This window comes from Ostrea edulis, chromosome 7 (genome assembly GCF_947568905.1).
Source record: "Ostrea edulis chromosome 7, xbOstEdul1.1, whole genome shotgun sequence".
In the NCBI taxonomy this organism is placed as follows: Eukaryota; Metazoa; Mollusca; class Bivalvia; order Ostreida; family Ostreidae; genus Ostrea; species Ostrea edulis.
The window spans coordinates 28,437,548-28,463,295 of record NC_079170.1 but is presented as its reverse complement, the minus strand read 5'-3'; the positions used below and the strand labels follow the sequence as shown (position 1 = coordinate 28,463,295).

At 34.6% G+C, this 25,748-nt stretch overlaps 1 protein-coding gene across 1 annotated transcript in view; it reads right to left on the bottom strand.

Moving 5' to 3' along the window:
• LOC125655883 (uncharacterized) overlaps positions 1 to 25,748 on the bottom strand; it is an 87,895-nt gene that overhangs the window by 42,768 nt on the left and 19,379 nt on the right. The window contains exons 6-12 of the mRNA XM_056143892.1: positions 24,553 to 24,846; positions 22,432 to 22,563; positions 20,474 to 20,492; positions 16,702 to 16,760; positions 15,077 to 15,098; positions 12,012 to 12,076; positions 11,899 to 11,917 (exon numbers count right to left, since the gene is read on the bottom strand). Coding sequence (XP_055999867.1) covers positions 11,899 to 11,917; positions 12,012 to 12,076; positions 15,077 to 15,098; positions 16,702 to 16,760; positions 20,474 to 20,492; positions 22,432 to 22,563; positions 24,553 to 24,846 — 610 coding nt within the window. The remainder of the gene's footprint in view (positions 1 to 11,898; positions 11,918 to 12,011; positions 12,077 to 15,076; positions 15,099 to 16,701; positions 16,761 to 20,473; positions 20,493 to 22,431; positions 22,564 to 24,552; positions 24,847 to 25,748) is intronic.

Genomic DNA, 25,748 nt, shown 5'->3' with positions numbered 1-25,748 from the left:
CCAAGCATTTGGTATTAGGATGGGGTCAAAATGATCCTAGTGATTTAAAGTCTTTATAATTTGAAGGACTTCTTTAATTTTACTGATATTCTATAAAAACTAAATGCATATAAAGGGAAACACAATGTACCATAAAATAAAAATTTTGAACCCCAGAGTTCTGACTTAAATAGGACAGGTCCTAAATATTCATACCGAGTTATATACTCGTAACATACATGTAGTTGCATCATCGGATACCTTCGTTATTTACAACCAATGAACATAGTCCTTACTTTAGTAGAACTCTGTTACGTCATAAAACCCAAAATGCAATAATTGCACATACATCACAAGATTATCGAAAATAATCACAAAATATTGAATATAAATTACAAGATTATTGAATAGACACCACAAGATTATCGAATATACATCACAAGATATTGAACATACATCACAAGACTATCGAATATAAATATACATCGCAAGATATTGAACATATATCGCAAGATATTGAACATATATCACAAGATATTGAACATACATCACAAGATATTACAAGATATTGAATATACATCACAAGATATTGACTATTCATCACAAGATTATCGAATACATGGGGCTCATGGCGGGTGTGACCGGTCAACAGGGGATGCTTACTCCTCCTATGCACCTGATCCCACCTCTGGTGTGTCCAGGGGTCCGTGTTTGCCCAACTATCTATTTTGTATTGCTTGTAGGAGTTATGAGATTGATCACTGTTCGTTATCTTCACCTTGCATACATCACAAGATAAATATACATCACAAAATATTGAATATACATCATAACATATTGAATATACATTACAAGATAATGAATATACATCACAAGATATTGAATATACATCACAAGATATTGAACATACATCACATTATTGAATATGAATACATGAATATGCATAACAAGATATTGAATATGAATATACATCGCAAGATATTGAACATACATCACAAGATATTGAACATACATCATCGAATATACATTATCGAATATACATCACAAGATATTGAACATACATCACAATATATTGAATATACATCACAAGATATTGAATATACATCACAAGATACTAAATATACATCACAAGATATTGAATATACATCACAAGATATTGAACATGCATCACAAAACCATAGAATATGAATATACAGCACAAGATATTGAATATACATCACACAATTACCGAATAGCAACGTTGCACACGCCATACTCTGGTGTAAAATGTCATTTTGTACATTGGATATCCTAGAGTTCTCTCCCTTTTTACTTTACTTTTGCTTATAAAACGAAGAACAAGTTTATATCATGGGGAGAAATTTTGTAAGTAATCAGTAAAGACCTATTTCTTTAAATGACGCTCGATTTTAATCTTGAAACTGAAGTCTAACTAACTGCTACTTTCGTTTTTGTTATATACCGGGACGCTCCGGATTGGTTACGAAAAATGTCAAAGTTCAGGCGAGCTAAACAATATTTCCGGGTATCACAGCCATATTGTGTGCATGGCATCGAGTACATATAAGGCACTCTACTCTAGCCAATGGATAATTTGTCCCTGTTTCCCCTTATAGAGTAGAAATAGGGACTCCAAATTCAAATCTCCAGATCCTTGGGAGTCACCAGGTGCTACCACTACAGCTCCAAATTGAAAGCGGTAAATGATAACCAGCCCTAAGGGTCCTCTACCTTGCCTTGATGTTCCTTCCGCCTTGCCTTCAAAGATTACAGCCCTAAAAGCAGTCATAAAACCCTTTTTGTCTCTATGAAATACGAAAAATGTTAAAGTTCATAGATTTCATGTGGTAACCACTATACCACTTCAATCTATAGATTGTGTTCAATTTGTGAGAGTAACATTTTGGCCATTGAGAGAGGTGTTGAGAGTAAATTTTCATCAATATATACAGTATAATAGTTAAAGTTCAAATTCCTGAATGTTCAGCAATTGATGTGAAATCATTAGATTGTGTTCAATTTTTGAGTGTATCAAAAGTATAAGGCGAGAAAACATCACACCCTAATATATAGGTATTTAGGCACAGACTATTCTATCAGAAGACGAGAATTTGCTATGGGATAAGGTTTTGTTTTGAAATTCCAGCGCTGAAGCTCTGCAGAATACTATGTTCATTTACGCATGTAACCTTTTGCATTGAAGGGTCATGATGAGCACCACCAGCTACAGTGGCCGAAGCAATAAAACGTACAAAGGTGGACTCAAGGATCTGAAAATGGCCAACAAACACATTCGGCATTATTGCCAAAATGGTAAGATTAATAATAATATTATCTCTATCGTAGATTACTATTGAAAGTACATCAAGGCATTGGGCGTCCAAGGTGCATTTTACAGACGACCCCTTCATGGACAACCTATTCGTTATGGAGGACAACCAGTGGGGGTCAACAAATTAAAGATGTTTATGAAAATTATTTGTGAGCTTTGTGGTCTAAAGGGAAATTACATCAATCATAGTTGAAAACAAAGTTGTGCAACCCAGCTATACATGACGGGCAGGAAATCATGGGCACAGATAAAATAAAACCGTTCGCAAGTATAAACAATCTTCCACGACCATTCAACAGCAGGTAGCAAGTGTCCTGGATCCGCCTCGCATCGAGTCGGGTACGAAATCACCGAAGCGCCACAAGGAATCCGACTTGGATGATTCCAAAAACTGTGTGGAAGCCAGTAATTCCAAGAAACTGAGAGGGGAAATCTGCGATGAGAAACTGGTGCACCAGTGTGTTGGGGGATATCTACCGAATCAAACGCCCTTTAGAATCTATAAAACAGCAGTAGAACCTCTTTTTCTTAGAAAGATATATATCAATTACAGTTTGCAAGGCAAAAATGGCATCAACAGTTCCAAAAGAAGGTCTAAAACCGAATTCTGCGTCAGAGATGATATCATTATGTTCTACCCAAGCCATAAGTCTTTTATTCAAAATTGAAGTAAATAGTTGAGTTAAACAGCTCACCAAGCTAATTCTCCTCTAATTCGTTGGGTCAGTAGTACTTCCCTTTTTGTATATAGGAACAATAAGCGATGTGCATAATATGTTAGGAAAATATCCAGTGGAAAACATTGCATTAAATATGGTATGTAAACACGGTAACAGAATGTCTCTAAACACAATAAAATACTCACTTATAATACAATCCTTTCCGTGACTTTTACCCGTCTTTAAACTTTTAATAGCATCCTCAATTTCTTCTAAACAAATTTCCTCTTCTAATTATTCAAAAATAACATCATCTTCATTAGTTAAACCACTAGTTTCTTCATGAGTGAGGTTTACATCAGAAGCCAAAGATTTAAAATGCTCACGTAAATCCTCTAGTGAAACATTTACTTTGTTTGCTTTCTTTTTTGCGAATTTTGAGAAAAACATTTTTGGATTTGCCTTCCTAATACTTTCTAGCATATTGCACTCTTTATACAAATATTTTCTTTTACATCTCTGTTCATGAATTTTTATTTTCGTTTGCTTGAAGCTAAAAAACAGTGATTATCAAAAGATTTGTCTTTGTTAAAATCAAACAGCGCTTTACGATAAATAGCATAAAGGCGCTTACAACACTTTTTTGTTTCTTACATTTATCATTTTCGTGAAAAATAGGTACCTTGTGAAAATCAGACATCAAAGTAGCTAAGTTTTCAACAAAAGACTATACACAATTTTCTAAATGATTTCCCCGTTTTACATCAATACCATTAAAACAATCTTGAAGTAAATTTCTATTCTAAAAATAATTTACTATCTTCAGTGATTTCCTCATTCCAACGGCATTGAGAATGATCATTTTTATATACAGTTTTGTCTTTTCTATCATCAGACGCATTTACAGTTAGTTTCATTTCAATATGTAATGATGCCTGATCTGAGTAAGTATTGAAACTACCAACAATAAATTTGTGACAATACTGAAATATGTCAACTGTAGCTAAAACGTAATCAAAAACACTGCAACCGTTAACACCACAATATGTAAAGTCATTGGCCAATTTTCCAATATGCCTACCATTCAAAATTCTCAAATCGGTTTCACTACACATCTAAATCAACTTTAACCCATAGGTATTTACTGATTTGTCAGGACAAATACGATTAACTAATATATCGTACTCTTGGTAATCACAAAGCGGTGATAAGTATTCAGAAAGCCTATTATTATTTCATAACTATTTAGTTAATTATATCCAATTTCGAATGATTTGATGGGAACTATCTTTATTAATCATGATGTATCCCTTAAGAAGTTAGATTTAGACGAACCATTTGTTTTATCTAAGAATAACATGAAAGGTTTTAATGAAAGGTGAAGATAACGAACAGTGATGAATCTCATAACTCCTATAAGCAATACAAAATCGATAGTTGGGCAAACACGGAGCCCTGGACACACCAGAGGTGGGATCATGTGCCTAGGAGGAGTAAACATCCCCTGTCGACCGGTCACACCCGCCGTGAGCCCTATGTCCTGATAAGGTAAACGGATTTATCCGTAGTCAAAATCAGTGTTCCAAGAACGGCTTAACAATCGGTCTGAAACATGTCAGACAGCATTTGACCCAATGATAGGTTGTATTGACGAACTAGATTGTTATAACGACCCCAGAATTTGTGAAATGCTTACTTCAATCGAGACTGTTGAAACAAACCCCTGTACCATTAACTTGTTTGTCAGTAGCTTGCCTCGATTTAAAAACTGACTATACGCAGAACAAGCTCTTGCGTATCAAATCAGTTTAGAGAGATAAACACCATATGCAGGTGATAATGGAATATTGCTACATAAATATGGGAAGTTGACGATGGAGAAGCTGAAATCATTCCGTTTGTTGTCATACAGTTGAGTTGTCAGTTTTCCGTTAATGTGTATTTTCAATAAAATATCTAAGTATGAAGCAGAAGTGGACGACTCTGTGGTGTATTTTATTTCGAGCTCACAGGGATATATCGAATCGACATACGAATGAAAGTTATCATTGTTAATAGACAAAACGTCGTCGATATATCTAAATGTCGAATTGAAGGCCACAGCAAGAATTTCTTCTTCTCGCGTATAAGTTTTTAAATAAATTCTGCTTCATGTTAATAGAAAAATTAAAACCATAACGTAAACAAAAATAAGTTTATGTATGTTTTCACAACCATGTAACTTATAAATACATATCAGTTGCCCGGGTTCATGTTAAACATATAATGTCCGGCTTTTGAAAGAAGGCTTTTGAAAACAATTTCCCGCTATGCAGAAATATTATTGAAGCGTAGAAAAACAGTCACGTATATATCATGTACATAAAACTACCTATGCTTCACCGTGAATATCTCCGAAAGTCTTTTAATGGTGTTGTTAATTTTTCAACATTTGGTTCCGTGATATGTTGGCCTTCACGGATTTCATCAGAGTATATAATTTACGGATGTTTATTTTTCAGCATTTAGCATATGCCATTTGATTTCCCTTTAGTGATAAAGGATGTTTATAAACCATTAATGTGTGACTTTGTGATTGTGATTGACATTTATTAATTGAAAACATGAATTTATATCCCATTTTCCTTTAAGATAGATTTCAAATTAAATATTGATTATGAGTACTCTCAGTCCTTTCATGATTTTCCTTACTGGCTGCTTGTTAGTGGCATCTGCCTGGTACACATTCATTCATTCATACACATTATCTGACCAAGTATACATAGATGAAAGTGTAAATGCATATATGCATCATGACATTCTAGTCATATGTATTATCAACACACATGCATGTATCGTCTACAGAATATCATATAAAAGCCAGTCAGAAAAACATTAGTCAACTATCAATTAAAATGTTTAACAATAACTTGCCATTGATATTACTTACATGTACCAACGCAGTGAGGTAGAATGAGGCAAATTAATGAAAGGGTGCCGTATCCAAATAACGGAGACGAAAATCCAGCACACATTTTGGCAGGTTTTCTTCCTAGTTCTTGTCTGAGGTGTTTGTAAACATGAGTTGCATGTTTTAAAATGTTATCTTTCAAGAGGTAAATAGAAGTGTGGCATGTGCATTGAACATTGCAGCGAATGCGAGCACTTCCGGCATATTTCTTTCAACGATCAAATATAATTCTCCATTGTGTTAATTTATAATTGTATAAATAGAATGACAGAGTACAGGACTATTTCTGCCTGATACGCTTAAAGAGTTTTAAAAAAGACATAAAAAATCAAAGCGCTGTTAAACGTCACAACTCCCTGGAAGCATGCACTTTTAGTTTACCCACAGATAAACAGGAGTTTCGTGTGACGTACGGTCTAATGCTGCGTCGATTTTTTTATTTTGATGAATTCATTGTACGAAAGCCGGATAGGCTCATTTTCGAAAAGGGAAAAAAATTTAACTTCTTATAACGAGTTGGTATCTCATTTATAACGAGTTAATTATCTCGCTATAACGAGTTAGTATCTCGATATAAAGAGTTAGTATTTCGTTATAACGAGTTAGTATCTCGTCATAACGAGTTAATTATCTCGTTATAACGACTTAGTCATCTCGCTATAATGAGTTAGTTATCTCGTTATAATTACTTAATTTTCTCGTTATAACGTTAGTACTTCGTTAGAATGAGTTAGTATCTCGTTATAATGAGGTAGTTTTCTCGATATAACGAGTTAATAATCTCGTTATAACGAGTTAGTATCTCGTTATAACGAGTTAGTTTTTTCGTTATAACGAATTAATTGTCTCGTTAAAACAAATTAGCTATATCGTTATAGCGAGGTGATAACTAAATCGCTAAAATGATATATCTTACGGAAACTTTGTAAGACCTTCTCTTATTCCCGAAATCTAAGATTAGTTTGAAAACAAGTAGTAGCAATGATACATGTACTTAATCAAATAAACAAAATGTTTCTTAATATAGAAATTTCCAAGACTAAAAAAACACCACACACGTCAACTTCGTAAGTGTTTATAAAAATGCATATCTTATATAGTGTATATCTTATAAATCATCAGAGTATATCAATTTGCAGATGTTTGTAAGTTTATATACATGTATCTTACCGGTAATATTTGAATATGTTTTCGTTATATTTAACAACAGAAATAAATCCAAGCTAAAGTTAGTTTGGTCAGCCCGTATTTACATTTTAACTTATTGGTGGATTGGCATTATGTACTGCCTCGTAGCCCTGTTCTTCGAAGTAAGGGAGAGGACAGTGTTATGAGAAGTTGACTTCACAGTTGTCTATAATACTTTACAAGCAAAAAAAATAGATAAATGAAACTCATAAAACTTTAATATCTAAATATACCCAACCTTCAAAATACTGAAGGGGTGCAAGGAAAAGCGCGCACACACACACACACACACACACACACACACACACACACACACACACACACACACACACACGACAAATCATAAGTATCTTCTGATAGACCACATGACTATGACGTGGCTTGGACTTCCTACGACTAGTTCTGAAATGAGGTGTTGACGTACACATCAGTAGGCGTTACTATCCGGGTGTTGTAGTAAGTCTGATTGACTAGTTCTGAAATGAGGTGTTGACGTACACATCAGTGGGCGTTACCATCCGGGTGTTGTAGTAAGTCTGGTCTCTCTCATCTGTGAAAACAATTTACATTTCATTGATATTAATTATTGACAGAGCACAGAGCAAAGGAATTGTGAAGAATAAATTGGTTTTTTTTTTAAATACAATAACGTTTAAAATATCATACATCTGATGACTGACATTTAAAAGTAGTAGACATGAAATAGTAAACTATAGCAGGGCACTAAATGAAATTAGATGAAACTAATATAATGAGACTTAACGAATTTCCGTACAAATTAGCAAAAACGAAAAGTACATTGTGTACAGTATTACAGGTGCAGGTATATGAATAGATGGAAAAGTAGAAGAAAAAATATTTTATAATATTTAGAATTCTTGACGTTTTCATAAATTATGAATATTGATGCATCATTTCGGTATACAACATGTGTTATATTTTTACTAATGATATATGATATTCAACTTCTTAATGTAAAACGTATACGGTACCAATTTTGATTCACCAGATACAGATTTCGACAAATACAGTAATGTCTCTTTAGTGACGCTCAAGCCAAAATGTTGGAAATTCGAAATAACGATAAACTTGTAAGAGCTAATAGGAAAACTAGAGTGCCAAAAACTGAAGCCAAATTTGTCCAAGGATAGAGCTATGCATGAGGGAGATAATCCTTAATACATTAGTTTATATAATGTGTGTGAAAAAAGTAATTAGCACTGTAGTGACATAAACAATTTATAGATATACATGCACTTCAAAATTTACGACCTTGGTCGTTTGGGATACATGCAATTAAAACACACTCTCGAAAGAAGTCAAGATAAATATAACATACAAACAGTACGGGCAGTATAGGTACCCCGTGTTGAGAAATGATGTTTTTCCCCCTTAGATTTTGCGTAATTCACTTTATTGCAACTACATGTATATCAACCTGAAGATATAATCCAAAAATAAATGTACGTACAAAATAAAAAGTGTGACTATGAAATATATTTAGATTGCACCATATTTGTATATGTTTGATGCAGATAAAACTGTTATACATAACATTTAAAGAATCTATTATTTGTGGGAAGGAAATGTATACAAAACATTACACATTTAGGGTATATTAGAGACAAATGGTATAACTTAAGTTTCAAATTTGGCAAAAGGATTATATACATTTATTGACAATGTCTTCATAAATAGAGGCGTAAAATAGTCAGAAATACTATTCAAATCAGTTTGACATTCGGAAAATGTAGCATTGTTTTATAAGTAAAGGAAGGGCGTCAAAAATTCTTGTCAAATAAAAGAATATAATATCAAGAAGCTTTCATGTAAATTTAAAGTTGTCTGACCAAGTGGTTCTTGAGAAGAAGATTTTTAAAGATTTTCCCTATAATATATATTCCTATGAAAAACTTTGATCCCCTATTGTGGCCCCACCCTACGCCTGTAGAACATAATTTAGCAATCTTGAATCTGCACTTTGTCAGAGAGCTGCCATGCAAATTTGAACTTTCCTGGCCTAGTGGCTCTTGAGATAATTTTTTTAGCAATATTTTTGTAAGTAAAAGTTTGATACCCCATTCTGGCGTCACCCTACCCCTGGAGGCCATGATTTTAACAAAATTGAATCTACACTATGTCAAGAAGCTTTCATGTAAATTTAAACTTTTCTGGCCAGTGGTTCTTTGGGAGATTTTAAAAGATTTTCCTGATATATTTGTATGTAAAACTTTGATCCCCTATTGTGACCCCACCCTACCCCCGGGACCATGATTTTTAACAAACTTAAATCTGCATTATGTCAAAAAGTTTGCATATACTTGTAAACTTTCCTGATCCAGTGGTTCTTTAGAAGAAGAGTTTAAAATATTTCCATATATACTACCATGTAAAACTTTGATCCCTTACTGTGGCCCCACCCTACCCCTTTAGGGGCCACGATCTTTAACAAACCTGAATTTGTACTCTGTCTGGAAGCTTTCGTGTAAATTTGAGCTTTCCTGGTCTAGTAGTTCTTAAGAAGAAGAGTTTTAAAGATTTTCCATATATTTTACCATGTAAAACTTTTATCCCCTACTGTGGTCCCACCCTACCCTGTGGACAATGATCTTAACACACTTAAATCTGCACTATGTCAGGAAACTGACATGTAGATTTGAGCTTTCATTGCCCAGTGGTTCTTGAGAATAAGATTTTTAAAGATTTTCCCTATAGACCTGTATATAAAACTTTGATCCGCTATTGTGGCCTCACCCTACCTTCGGGGGTATAACGACCATAGAATTAGCTAAATGCTGACTTCAATCGAGACTGTTGAAACCCCTGTACCATCAACTTGTTTGTCAATAGCTTGCCTAGATTTAAAAAATGACCATACGCAGAACAAGCTCTTGCGTATGGTATCGATAGAGAGATATAAACACCATATGCAGGTGATAATGGAATATTGCTACATAAATATGTGAAGTTGACGATGGAGAAGCTGAAATCATCCCGTTTGTCATACAATTGAGTTGTCAGTTTGCCGTTAATGTCTACTTTTAATCAAATATCTAAGTATGAATATGGTAGACTACGAATTAAAATGAAAAGGGGGCTCATCAACTTTAATTGACTTCAAGACGCCTAGAATCCACATACGTTCATAAAGGAAGACCTCGAAACTTAAATTAAGACTAAATATCAACAAACAAGGGACAAAACAAACATGCATGTATTTCAATTTGCTTCAAAGAGTTTGATTCTCTTATTTAAAATTATCCTCGGGAAACTTGGGATTTATCCTTCACGTTGGGTAACCCCATACGTAACACATACCGAGATTAATGAACAACAGGATAAACATAATCAAATTTTATGACGTCATAGTAGGCTTTGTGATATGCATCATCATTTCTTAAATTGTAATCCCGTGGGGATCCGATCTAGAATAGATACCCAGTACCCATTGCTTGTCGTAAGAGGCAACTAAATGGGGCGGTCCTTCGGATGAGACTGTGAAAACCGAGGCTCCCTGTCACAGCAGATGTGGCACGATGAACTTTCCTCTCTACTCAAAGGCCGTAAGCGCCAAGGATAGGCCTAGATATTGCAGCCCTTCACCGGTAATGGTGACGTCTCAATATGAGTGAAAAATTTTCGAGTGGGACGTAAAACAACAATCAATCAATTAATCGTAAATTGTAGTTGTCTTTAATACCCCCACAACATTGAGCGGTGGTTAGAAAGTAACACAAGAATATCTAAATATAATTGGACTTACCTTTCTTTTTAGAAACAGTTGAATTTTCTTTGTATTCATTGCCAGCATTGGATCCTTGTATGTTTTCATAGGTTCGCCTAGAAAATGTTGTTATACGAATGTTCAAGTGTTTCAAGCGACCAAATGGCAAAATTAAGGATCAGTACTAACATTTCCTTCACTGATTGATTTCACAGGTAGTTCTATCATTTATTATGGACCCTTCATTTGGTCAAATCATTTATGTTCAGGGCCAAGACTCACTACCTGGTATAAGCAACCAGTATGTTTCATGTGATATTTCAATGTCTCTCCATTACAAATTTATGACCTAATTAAAGTATTTCTTTCTATCATTATAGGTAAAATATACCAGAGAGTTTGATCTTAACCAAATTATTTGCCCATGCAGGTCATTGCATTCTGTTCGAGGATAGTGATATCTGTGATATGGAAATTATTTTTCACTTCATTACTTTGATTCAGGGTGTCAACGCCCTTTTTTCCTTAGCATGAAAGATGAAGATAACGAACAGTAATCAATCTCATAACTCCTATAAGCAATACAAAATAGAGAGTTGGGCAAACACAGACCTCTGATTATTCCAGAGGTGGGATCAGGTGCCTAGGATGAGTAAGCATCTCCTGTTGACCGGTCACACCTGCTGTGAGCCCAATATCTTGATTAGGTAAACGGAGTTATTCGTAGTTCAAATCAGTTTGAACCTCTGATATCACTTCATTATAAAGTTGCAAACAGAATAAATATTTCGCTTATATTTACTAGTGTCCTTATCCTTGGTCAAAATTAGAAATGTGGAAACAACATTTACATTATCATTGTTTGCCCTCACCAGAAGATGATGCACATTGATTTGGGTTATTATGAACAATGTAGATAGTTTTTGAGCATTGAAAAACTGTGATGGATGACAATGGATCGCAAAAGAGGTCTAGTGGAGAGAGAGAGAGAGAGAGAGAGAGAGAGAGAGAGAGAGAGAGAGAGAGAGAGAGAGAGAGAGAGAGAGAGAACGCCTAGTTATCTTACGTTTTGCTTTCTTTATTTCCTGTATAAAGAAAATAATTAGATTTTAGCACTTGTTATGAAAATTAGTATAATGAAATGTAAGTTTTCAAATCCAGGTAACAACAAAACGTTACCTTTAATGGAAAGATCCTGGTATTGATTTCCAGCTTCTCGCTCTTTTAATTCTTCATACACATTTCTGAAGGATATAAATATTCCATTTCATCAGCAAAATTCAATAGGTTGTATTTCATTAAAACAAATTACCAAAGGCTCATAAGCAAAGATTTGGCCTGGTTAAGTTACCATACATAAATGACATGATTTTGTCCTGGCAAAATATTTCATTAGTACTGCAGTTGGCTTGAAAACCATTTGTCATATTTGCATTCTGCATTTTACTAGATTATAAAACCAAGCAAAGCTATATTCAGATCTTGACTTCAGTTTACAAAACATAGGTGATGGGTTGAAGCTAATTTATTAATAAATACGAGTTAATTATTTTTACTAATCTAATTCCTTATGGCATTCACTATTTTCTGTTATTGATTTAATTATGAAATAGTTATTTTGAAGCAATTCTGAAAGGACACAACGCATGTTTCTAAACTTTTTCATTTTTTCAGCAAAATTAACTCTTTTTATGCCTAAAACTACATTACATGTGTTTTAAATAAAATAGTTTGCGTAGTTTTCGAGTTTGAAAGCGATGAAATTCAAATCTTGCGATATGCATATTTTCTTTCGCTAGTTTACGCGCCGTTTTATGTGACGTCATATGCGCCCTTGGGTTTGAAAACATCTATAAGCCATTTTATAAACAGATTAGATTTAATCGACAAAAAACCAATTGTCACGTTAACGGCTTGTAAATAATAATGCATTAAGATGTTTTGTGCCGTGCTCGGGTGTACTAGTTGTCGGTAGAAAGGATTTAGACTGAGTATTTTTCAATTTTTCGAAGGAAGGTACGAGAAAAAAGACGTGGATAATTTTTTTTGTTGGAGCAAGAACTTTACCTTAAAAAACATACCCAGTCACCTTTTCAAACATCGCTTGGACAGAGACCCCGATAAACTGCGAGAAAATGGATATATCGAAGCTATAAGCACTGGTAGGCCTATAGCATACATTCTGTTTTGCTCTTCAAATTCAATACACACTCGGATCAACTGACCTTCACCTTGTAACAACATATATCGACGATACAATGTAACTTCTACAAACTGGTAGATTTACAACAACAAAAAATAAAGATACAAAATAATTGAACTTTTAATTATACAAATAATAGAATATTGTATTTCCTAACTTTAAATTGAATTATAAAATTATTTCTTTATTGAACTCGTAGGCTATAACGCCGTGCTCCCACTTCGTACTTCCTAAAGACGTGCAGATCACAATTCAAAACTAGTAATAAGATTGCTTTATCAAAATAAAATAATGTGATTACCACTTTAAATTTGAATATTTTTATTGATTTGTGTGTGTGTTGTCTTTTTCTTTCTTTCCGAAATGCACGCGTGACAATAGCTTGACATAGGGCCTAGTTGTCAACAATTTAACGTATCATAATTTGTCTAATCCAAAAATAAATAATGATTGCACTGTTTATTTTAGAAAAACAGCGCCAATTACAGATGTATAAAGGAATAACATCCCCAAACAGTTTGTAGACAGCGACCCATATAAACATTATTTACTCACAATTTTGCCGATTTCATACACGCTTTACTCGCTATATTTGGTTATTTACATCGTTATATGTGTGCACTGGTGGCGAACACATATAAAACTCGGACAATTTATCAACATCGATTTAAATGTTGCCCATGGTAAATTAATTGGGCCCCAAAAAGTTGAGTTTTTAATAATATCTCGCAGTACTTTCACAATCCGAAGGGCGCATGTGACCTCACTGTACCACGTGACTACCTACCTAATTAACTTGACTATTTGAAATCGGGGCTTAGATGTAAGTCTGTATTGTGGTTAATTATCGCAAAATTTCGGCGAACGAACTATTAGAATTAATTACTATAAGCATAAAGAAGACAAAATGCATGTAATATTGTATACTTTGAAAACATGATATGTGTCCTTGAAGTAAACCTGTTTCGCTACAAAGAAAGAGTACATGTTTTAAATGTGAAGTGTTGTTAGAATTTGTAAACAGAAACATGATTTGTTTGTGTTGTTGCCCGCCCAATACGCAATTTCCGAGTTGTCCAATAGTTCTTTCCCTTTGTGGAACTCTTACGAACAGGGAGACGCAAAACATACTTTCGTTCACACGCGATGGGTACAAATGCTTATCACTGCCTTCATTTATTGACTAAAGGCCGATTATCAGACATCATGCAAAGATCAAAAGTGCAAGTACACACAATATTATAAGTTCATAATAAATTAGCTCAAACAAAAATCGTAACCAGGTGGCCGTGAGTTCGAGCCCCGCTCGTGGCATGACCTCATCAAACGTTAGACGTTAAAATAGGTAGTGGTTACTTCTTCGTAAAACGCACGGCATTTAGAAGTGAGAATGACGGGTCTTTCGGAAATTACCATAAAATCGGAGATCCCGTGTCGCTGCAGGGGTATGCTAAAGAACTTTTACTACTATGGCCCTGGGCGCTAAGCATAGATATACATTTTTGGTACTTCACCTATAACTGGTGACGTTTAGGTATGAGAGAAATATTCTCGACGAAATGTAAAACCAACCAATCAACAATCAATAAACATTCTACCACAACATAGTGCTGTTGCCAAGGTGTATCTAAGCGAGATTACTCGTTTGATTTGTTTTAGAGTTTGATGCCCATTTGATAATATTTCACTCACTAAAGACGTCACCACCTTCTGGTGAACTGCCACACATCTTGACCTATGTTAGCCGCTCTGGATCATTTTGTGTAATCACTAACCATCTACATTGTGTCAATTGAGTAAATAGTTCTGGTTTTGTATGGACTAAATGAATAATAGTTGAAACCAGGTTTATTAAAAAAAATCTGTTTTGAGTAATAAATGGAAAGTCCTCCTGATCAGTTCAAAACTAAAAACCGGTTCAATGGAACGTATTTGTAGTCATCCTTTAGAAACAATGATATATTAATTGACTGAATTTATGTTCAATGTTAGAAATTCTCAAAGCATTACATCACCACTCCACTCCAATAGCTGTATTTACCTTTCTCCCTGTTCATGTTGCTCTGAAAAATATAAATAAAAATTAAATTAAAAAGCAGCAAGTGTGTATAAAATAATCTGCTCCTGAATTCGATCATATGCTGATACGTCGAAAAATGACTTTCAATCACTTTGGTTATTATCAAGTTTACTAGGATACTCGTGTATCACCGTCATATTTGGTTCTACAGTGGCATATTATTTAAAATATCCATATACATATGATAAAAATGTAAACTTTGGTTATAAATTTGATTTATATTGTTGCACAAGTGAATCTTTTCGTCAGAAACGCCACAGATCCGGACTACTTCCTTATACATTTATCATTCGGCAAACTTCGGCAGATTCTGGAATCGACCGATGTGATCCGAGTGACACAATTATAACATAAATTTCAGGTTCGTCAGCACTGGTAATAGAAATAGCATACTAATACTGTCATTTAAGATAACTCCATAATTGCGTTGCTATCTGATAAAAGTTTAAAATGTGTATTTATTTCAATTTATTGGATTTGAAACTAAGAAATTATCATATAAGATATAAAGGTCACAACACTTTTTAAGATGTGAGACATAAAAATACAAAATCATATATCAATGTCAGAAAATTGCAATTTTCCTTCAACAGCATTACCAAATTTTACAAAAACAAAATGATTAAAACAAAATAATAGTATTCATAAAATTTTCATGAAACTGTTTCTTTACAAAGCTATTCAAAAATTCTGTAAAAAATAAACTCTATCGCACAATGAACTAGATGAAGGATTCAATGATTCAGAGTTATTGCCCTTGGATTCAAAATTTTGAAACATACTATTGATTATCTATATATAACTTTGGCTTTTTAAATATTATACATTTAAAAAAGATTTTTTTATAATAACCAATGGAAAGGACTTCCACAAAGTCTATGGTAATACCATGCATAAATCTAAATAAATCATTCATTTTGTAAACTCCTATGACGTCACAGGAGGGTGTAACTACTTTAAAACAACATAAACCATACCATACATACTAAATTTGAACCTTGGTGCTTTACCAGCTGAACTGCTGGATTTGGCATCGGCAGTCGAACCAGTCTAACCTCTACAATTGTCTTATTATACTCAGATATTTTCAATTGTCGAATTCAGCAGGGTTTTATTCAACACCAAAGAAGAAAAATGTGAAGATTTAAATGAGACACAGATGGACAAACATAAGCTGGATAGTAATGTTTTTATCAGAAAACCTCACTTCAAAATCTTCAAATTAGGTGAGGTAAATTCTATTTAGTAGATCAAATGTAGTGTTAAGTCCTATGATCACCTTTGCTGTCGTCGCATGGTAATCGTTGAAATGTTTTCCATGAGTAAAATTATCAGAGTAGACCCTACCCGAATAAATTATCTGTTCATCCGAAAATATAATTCCTACGCGAACAAAATAAAAAAGGAACTGAAACATCTGCATTTAGAAGTTTTTTTCTATCTCTATTTTCTACCCATGTTTAATTATTATTCCTGATGACTGGGCAAGTAACTTAAACAATATCTTATTCACAAAATAACATTTAATGTTGGGCTGGACAGGCAGTTCCGTATGTGGACGTTTTCATTATGATGCAATCACTTACCTGCCAAAGAAATTTGAGATTCATCTTTAGACATGTCAGCTGCTTTTACATTTTCGTCTCTATAAAAAAGGTAATAGAAATGGCTGAATTCGCATGTTACTATCACTTTCAGTGGAGATGGGCTACCATTTGAACATTACAGTACATTAAATCAATAGTTTAAGTATCAGTATGCATATGGACAGCATATCCATCCCCAAAAGAAGTCCATTGTCGTCTGTGTAGAGATGAAGATGCATTACAAAGTGTACATAACACTAAGTATGTTGTATTTAGGCTTCTATAAATGTACATAGAAATTATGTTGTCAACCTGCTCACACTCTTATCATTCCACATCATTGGTAAAAATAATGACGGAAATATCATACTTCATATTTAATTTCAGTAACTATGTATTCTAAGCACTCCGAATATGTTTTTAGTTTGCTTGTTGCTTTAGGCCCCATTAACATTTCATCTATGGATAGCACCGGTTGCAGGGGAAGTGTCACAAGTTTTGAACAATACATGACGCTTAAAGCAGTAGCCGAAGCAGAAAAAAGCCCTCTACATTGCATCCATGCCTTCCGTGGAAATATCCGAATGATCCTTTACTCCTAATTATGGGTGCTACAGTCGAAGGGATAATCACAAATTATGTCAAACGTTAACGTTTCACGCAGTCACAGGGATACAGAATCGAACTCATGGCCTCATGGTGAGAACAAGTGTCGATATTATCTACTAAACTACCGTACGGAGGCTCAGATGGTTCGTTTAACATTCGAAATAAAAGATTCGATATCGAATGTACATGTACCATCTGAGCTTTCGTACTACCGCGACTTGTAAACATGGGGGAATTCACTATTATAAGAGTACATTCTTTAGCATATGCTTGACCTGTTGAACCAAATACACCTTCAATTTGTTACTATTGCACAATACCTCTTTATCAACTGAAAATTTAAATTTAAACTAGATAAATCGGCACGGCACGAATGCCTCCGCCTGCAATAAAATCAACTGTAGGAAATCCATCAAAGTATAGCATTGAATGGGGTATTCAGATTGTATGTTACATGCACTTAGTACAATGAAGAACTTAACAACAATCCTTTATATGTTCTAACAGCCATAAAATAGATACACATTTTATAAAAATACAGCATTTCGGAAATGCTATGGTCGTTGTTTAAGAAATAAGGTATCATTTAAAAATATTTATCGGGATATAAATACGGGTTGGTCACGTGATCAAATTCCATAAAGCCCGAAGGGCTTTATGGAAAATTTGATCATGTACCAACCCATATTTATATCCCGATAAATATTTTTAAATGATACCTTATTACTTATATTTACATTTTTGGTCGGTAACATTGCTGAATTGTGTTAACAACACGTTTCCATACATTTCAAATTGTTGACGTTCACAACGAAGTGTCATAGATGTTCAAAATGACGACAACACAAAACAAAGTTCTATAAAATGAAGAACTGTTTTAATTATTAAGACGCTAGAAAGCAAGTATATCAACATATACTTATACATTAACTCGGGAGTATATAATAGAAAACTCTTCCATATGTCTAATTTTAGGGGGTGAGGGAATTATGATTTAAACGGGGATGCGCAGTGTTACACTTAGAGTTGTGATGCGCTTTGACTTTTGAAAAGTGAAGACGTTGAAGACCGACTTTGAAAGATATTCTGTGGATATTACGGAGTTAACAGAAGACTGAGATGGAGGAACATGAAGAACAGGGCGGCAGTCGTCAGGTGTAGGCAAATCATATATAGACAAGACAGAGGACGCAGCTCAGATGAATCTCCGGAAAGAACTGAACATCGCAGAAAATGTGGAACTGCACGGAGGTATTAAGGGACGGTTTGGATTTGGATATGTAATTGTTGATAAACATGAGCTCACTGGACGCTTCTTTTGACTCGATAAATTTTTGTAATAGGTTTTTAACGAGGCCTCAATTCGATGTCCCGACATAAACTTGGAAACCGACATCAAGCACCTATGGCTGTTGTGGCACGGAAGCAGTGTGGTGTGTAGGTCTTAATGCACTTTGACGACTTATCGGCCATAGATCCTGTGAATGACCTTTTTGATAAAGCCTAATGTCATCGTCTAGCAGTAGGTACAATTCCGCATCACCGATGACCAGGGTGAAGTTGTAGCAGACGAAATTTTAGACATACATTAGGCCTAGTAGGCTAGTAACTAAAGACATTGTTTACAGAAATGCTTTTATCAATGTATTGATGAAAGTCCACTGCTTGGAATACAAATAAAACCGTAAATACATTTTGTGATGTTGATTTCATCTATTGAAAGATTTCTGTAGTAAGTGAGAGCGATTTCTAGATGTGTATTGCCTTAGTAAAAGTAGTATCTGTTACCTACTTTTAACAAATGTTCATACGCACAGCCGTGACCTCTGTTGACCCCGTAGTAGATTTATCCAGAAATAAATACGTATTGCTCGTAATAGTGTTATGTACGAGAAAACAGTTGCAAATGTAAATATAACAATCTATTTGACACAACAGTCTGTCATTAAGTTAAATCCTGCCTGACGTTTTGCATACCAATTGTTAGGTCGTTCTTTACAAACTTATTTTAACAACGGTTTACATTGTTTACTTGGTCAAGGTATATGACTCAAGGCCGGCGTGACCGATAAGCAGGAGATGCTTAATCTCCTTAGGCACTCGATCCAACTCTGGTATATCCATGCGTCCGTGTTTGTTGATCTCTTAATTTTGCATTTCATATCAAAGGTGAAGATAACAAACAGTAATCAATATTGATTTCATACTCCTATAGTAAATACAAAATAAAGATTTGGACACACACTGGACCATGGGCATACCAAATGTGGGATCAACTGCCTAAGAGGAGTAAGCATCCCATATCGACCGGTCACACCCGCCGTGAGTCCTATCTCGAGTTCACAGGGATATATCAAATCGACATATCAATGAAAATGATTATTGTTAATATACTAGCGGAAAAAAGTTACTATGCATTATAAATTTAGTATAAGTTTTCTATATTTATTCTTTATATTTGTAAAATCTAAACAATCGATAAAGATGATGTTTTTTTAACAATATCGGATAATACCCGACTCAGATGCACGGGCGTTTCCATGGTTAGTGAACACCTGTTGTTTATTGAAGTGTTTGTACGCACGAGGTTTACTAGAATACTGTTTGGAGTAAGAAGTGTAAAAGGTTTGTTTGGACACTATTCGTTTTGACAAAATGTACCCTTCTGTCATGCCATGACTCAGCGAAAACCAACGTAATCACGCTGTTGGGATGCTTCAAGCTGGAATGGCATAAACTATCGTAGCAAGACATTTTGGAGTTTTTGATGACTTCTGGTTTACTAAACGCAGAATGATAGTTGATACGTACTTTGTTTCAATGTGTCTAATACAGGATTTTAATATCCCTCTTATACTTTTAATTCTTGTTTACATTTAGCCAATCGTCTGACAGACAGGAGTTTTGAGATTGATCACTGTTCCTAATATTCACCTCATCATACATTAATTGGAAATTTTTGTGCTAAATGGAGATTTAAAGGATTGTAACAGGTATTCAGGAGCAAATTAAAAATAGGCTTTGCGAACATACATTAACAATAAAAAAAATCTTTCCTACTGAATTTTGGGAAAAATTGAACGCATACTAAAAATAAATTTAAAACTGTTATCCAACGTGGATACAGAAAATGATTGCAATATATGATGTTAGTGAAACTTACATGCGCTCTATCCCCATTTCTACAAAAAAGAAAAGAAAACGATTATATATGGCACTAATGAAACATGCGTAAAATATGTCAATAACTCACGTGGTCTACAATATAGTGATATCAATAAAGCTTATGTTATTAACTCGACTTCAGATAGAATGATCTTATTGATATGTAGGACAAATTCCCTTACAAAAGGACTCTAAATGTCAGTACTAGTGTTACTGTGTGGGCCATAGCAGAGGAAAATTGTCTAAACCAAAGGGACGTCAAGATGTATGTTACTTATATACTGTATAGAGAGTACCAATACTTTAGTGCACTGTGCCCATCGTCGCTAGCCTGAGACTGGGAAGACTTACTATACCTCAATTTGTGGCTGTGTGGTCAGAAAAACGAAACCCTCGATATTCATGAATTGACACAATTATTTATTTACCAATCCCAGTCATGATAACAGATTCCGATATCATAATGGTTGCACCAACACGTAAAACTCGTAGCGTTTGCTTACAAATATCAAGAGGCCCATGGGCCTTAAGACTCACCCGAGTATCATAGCCCATACGGGGAGTCTCGTATTTGCATTTAAGCCTCAATATGGAGTCTTGTGTGCACATGTTTATGATCTTCCAAAATATGCATATAATTCTGATTCAATTATTCAAGGAGGAAAAATGGAAGTTTGAAGCAGATTTTCTAAGCTTTAATACATTTTCACTATATGACAATATAGGCCACGCCCTAGTTACTTAACCCCCTGACCAAGGAACCATCAATTTTATAATTTAAGTAAAGAGCTTCATTGTCATCATAATCAGGCATTTGTTTTTTTGTGGGTTTTTTTTTCAAATATAATGTATATGGGAGTTGATAAGAATTTCCGATATTTAATACATTTTCACAGTATAGCCATATTGGCCCTGCCGTAGGGTCTGAAACCCTGATCAAGGATATATGAATTTCACAATTTAAGTATAGAGCTTCATAGACATCATAATAATGCATTTAGTTTTTCTTGAATATATATTGAAGTTTGGAGATTTTTAAGATTCATATTACCCTTACCTAGGGCCTTAAACCCTGACTCACGGGTCGTGAGTTTCACAATCTAGATAAAGAGCTTCATGACCATTATGAATATGCATTTAGTTTTTCTGCCACATGTGAGGAAGTAGAGAACATGTTTGAAAATATTTCATTAGTTTAGCATATTCGGTTCCGCCCATGAGGCCCTGTGGTGGTAAGGTAATAAATTTCACAACTAATATTCCTCTATCCTACAAATGTTTTACAACAACAAGAGGCACACATACCTATTGGTCACCTAAGTATTCGTTAAAAGTATCACTAGTCCCACGGGCTACTAAGATTTTCCTATTCTGAATATCAAAGCTAAATTCTAATATTCAACAAAAGTACACATATAAAACAAGACGCGCTCTTAAAACTTAAATGTTCTCAAACGAGCCTAGGACAAGGGACATCCTTTCAGCAAATCTTTACGAGTCACCAAACTTCCGGAATATGAAAATCATACCTAAATGTAGCATCCCCAGCAAAAAAGCAACTTTGTCATTCAAAGTTGCTTTCCAATGCACATATATGCATTCTTAATATCGTGTTGTAGTTAATAATCAATAAATTTGAAATTGATGAAATACTGGGAGTGGGGGTGTCAAAATGAATAATTGATCAAGGCTCGGTTCCTTTTACCAAAATATATATATGCATGAAGTTTGACCATCAGAGCTATATTTGAAAATGAGCAAAACACAAATCAGACGAAGGGACGGACAAACAGACTACAGACGACATAACACCCCCCCCCCCCCCCCCAGCTAAATACATAGAATGATCTTGTTTTAATAAACATGTTGAATTACGTTAAAAGATTCGTTGTTAACATGTGTATAAATATGTTATTCAATGCGCATGACAACTCTTAAGTAAACTTTATACATTACTTAGCATGCAGGTGCATTTATAACGCCTTCTGAGGAAGATCCCAATGACTAAAACAGCGACGATGAAAGCCACACTGCCGACAACACTGCCGACAATCGTCTCTGTCTGATGGTTGACCTTCTCTTCTATTCCTACAAATGACAGGGATAAAAAAAATCAGCATAAAACCAAATGGTGGCGTGATATACCTTGTTGATATGTTGTTGATAGAAAGAAAAAAAATTAATCTAGATATTTGAAACGTCGAGTGTCTGTGGCTTTGAAGTTGTTGATTTGAGAAAAGTTTTGCGATTTCAAATTTACTCAAAGTTCTTTAGAATGTTTTAGAATCCTTATCCGATTTACACCGCTACTGACATATGTTACGGCACAGTACGTTTGAAGTTTCTCCTTCACGACTGTTAATATTTTCGCGAGGAGCAAAGATAGGAGCTTGGTAGAACATTTACACGATCCAGAAATGTATTTTTCTTTGTAAGGGATTTTGTGAAGTTTAGGAATCCAGTATAGGTCTGGTAACTCATGTTCATCCATCCCATTGACTGGGATATTATATGTGTCTACAACAGAAGCATGATTTTGAAAACTTTCATTTTTGAAAGGGTAGATTGAGTAAAAGTAAGATTACCAAATGTGCAATTAATATATGCCAAGTTCGTTTGAAATCAGTTGTTATAATGAGCCTTACAAAGACAATGTTGTTACTAGCTTTGTCAGCTGAAACCAAAACATATTACTCATGTAACCTATCTAATTCTTTGATTACTTCTGGTTTACTAAACACAGAAGGATACACGGTACGTACTTTGGTTTTGAGTTGTCTAGTATAGGATTTTAACATTGCTCTTATACTTTTAATCCATTCTGAAGAGGTATCAAATTCTTCTTTTTCATATTAACCCCATCATCTGGCATAATATTTGACAGAATTCATAATAGAGATGACGTTCTGTCGCTAAATTGAAAGACAGCAGTCCTCTGAATTTAGGACCTTTAAAATAAGTGATTTCGGGTCCTTAATTTAACTATATCAACATTACGAGTAATGGAATGTCCAGCTGGACTATAGTTGAACGCAGATGAAGGATAAGAACACATAGTTGATTAAGTATAAGGTGGTATATATCTAGGCGCTGCAATGTTTGCACTAAAAACATTTGCATGCAATAGTAGAAATATATTTATAGGAAATACAGGGTGTAGAATTCAACTTAAAAATATGTAGAAATAAGGAACTGGTTGAATTCAGTACAATGTTAACCTATTTGTAATGGTCCATATTTATTTTTCTATTTGTTACAGACCGGTAGCGGTAGGCTTTGCAACCAGGGTGTCTGAGTGAATGGTGAAGATAACGAACAGTGATAAATCTCATTTCATGTGATTCTCGACAAAAGTAAGGTATCCTGTGTCACGGCATATCTTGGCACGATAAAGAAACTTCTCAGCTACGGCCGTAGATGACCTGCATAACTTAAATTCATGAGTGAAACTTCACTGAAGGGACATAAAACAGCAAACAAATGTTTCTTACGATCGGTCATGAATGACAAAGTAACCATTTCTAAATACAAAATGAAGATAATGAACATTCATTAATCTCATAACTTTTTAAGGAATACAAAATAAAGAGTTGGGGAAGCACGGACCCCTGGATATACCAGTGGTTGTATCAGGTGCCTAGAAGGAGTAACCATCCTCTGTCGACCGATAACACCCGCCGTGAACTCTACATGTATATACAGGTGAATAGAGTAATTCGCAGTCAAACTCAGTGAACCAAGAACGGCCAAACAATCGGTATCAAACATGTCGGACAGAATTGGACCCAAAAATATGTTGTATATGCAAACTAGATCGTTATGAAGACCATATAATTTGCAAAATGCTAAATTTAAACGAAGCAGTTAAAACCTCTGTAACATCAACTTGTTTTTCAGTAGCCTGCCTCTATTTAAAACCTTATCATACGTATACAGTACCAATACAAGTTTTTGAATAGAAAGACTTGTCAATACTATGTGATTTTAACTACACTGAAAGGCATCTCTGCCGGTGGGTGACATTTAAAGATTCCCTTTGAGATATCCCCAGGGATGACTGCTGATTACAATACTTACCTTTAACAATGCAATGGACATTATCTGATGTAGATTCTCCAAACATGTTGGAGACAGTGATAGTAAACCATACTGCCCCCTGTAGCTCAATACTCGGAGTGTAACTATGGAGTGTCCCATATCCTTTGTCATTGATATTCTCTAGATCTTTATAGGATGTTAACAAATTCCCTTCAGTGGAATAGGAAATCTTGAAGGTCTGACTGCCTCCACCATTGAAGTTAGAAATCCATGATAACTTTACAGACGAAGTGACACATACCAATGTTAAATTGGTAGGTTTTAAAGGTGGTCCTGTAGGTACATGTATATTACGGGTAGCAATGGTAACAAATTTATCATTCAAAAATGTATTTAATATTTCGCCACCCCTTTGTTTTCAATGTGGTTTCACCCATATTATTTTGAAACTTAATATCCTTTCATATATATATATACATTCAACAATTGAAAATTAGAGATTTAAAGTACGTAGTTTAAAATAACCGAAATATCCTACATTCAAAAGACATATAAGCTAAAAATTAAATTCCTCCAACTGAGATATTTAGTTCTGAATTTCAGAGATATAATTTCATAACTCCTATAATGAATACAAAATTAAGAGTTGTACAAACACGGATCCCTAGATATACCAGAGGTGGGATTATATGCCTAGGAGAAGTAAACATCCTCTGGCGACCGGTCACATCCACCATGATCACTATATCTTGATCAGAGTTTGGTAAACTCGGACCCCTGGATATACCAGAGGTGGGACGAGGTGTCTAGGAGGAGTAAACATCCCCTGGCGACTAGTTACAAACGCCGTGAGCCCTATTTCTTGATCAAGTAAAATTAGTAATTTGTAGTCAGAATCTGTGTGCCAAGAATGGCGTAACAGTCGGTATAAAACACATCAGACAGGTTGTATTTGCGAACTAGATCGCTATGACATCCACAGAATTTGCGATGTGGAGGACCATGTTGTGTCTTTTATTTCGATTTCACAGTGATTTATCGAATCGACACATGAAGGAAAATGATTGTCGTGCACAGATAAAACGTCGTTGATACATCTAAATGTTGAGTTGAAGGCTAATACAAAAGATTTTTCTTCTGATGTAGAATCTAATCAATGCCATAACTCGCATTATAGCTTTAGTAAGACTGATAGCATTGTCGAAAATTAACAAATTAACTCATTATGAAGAATA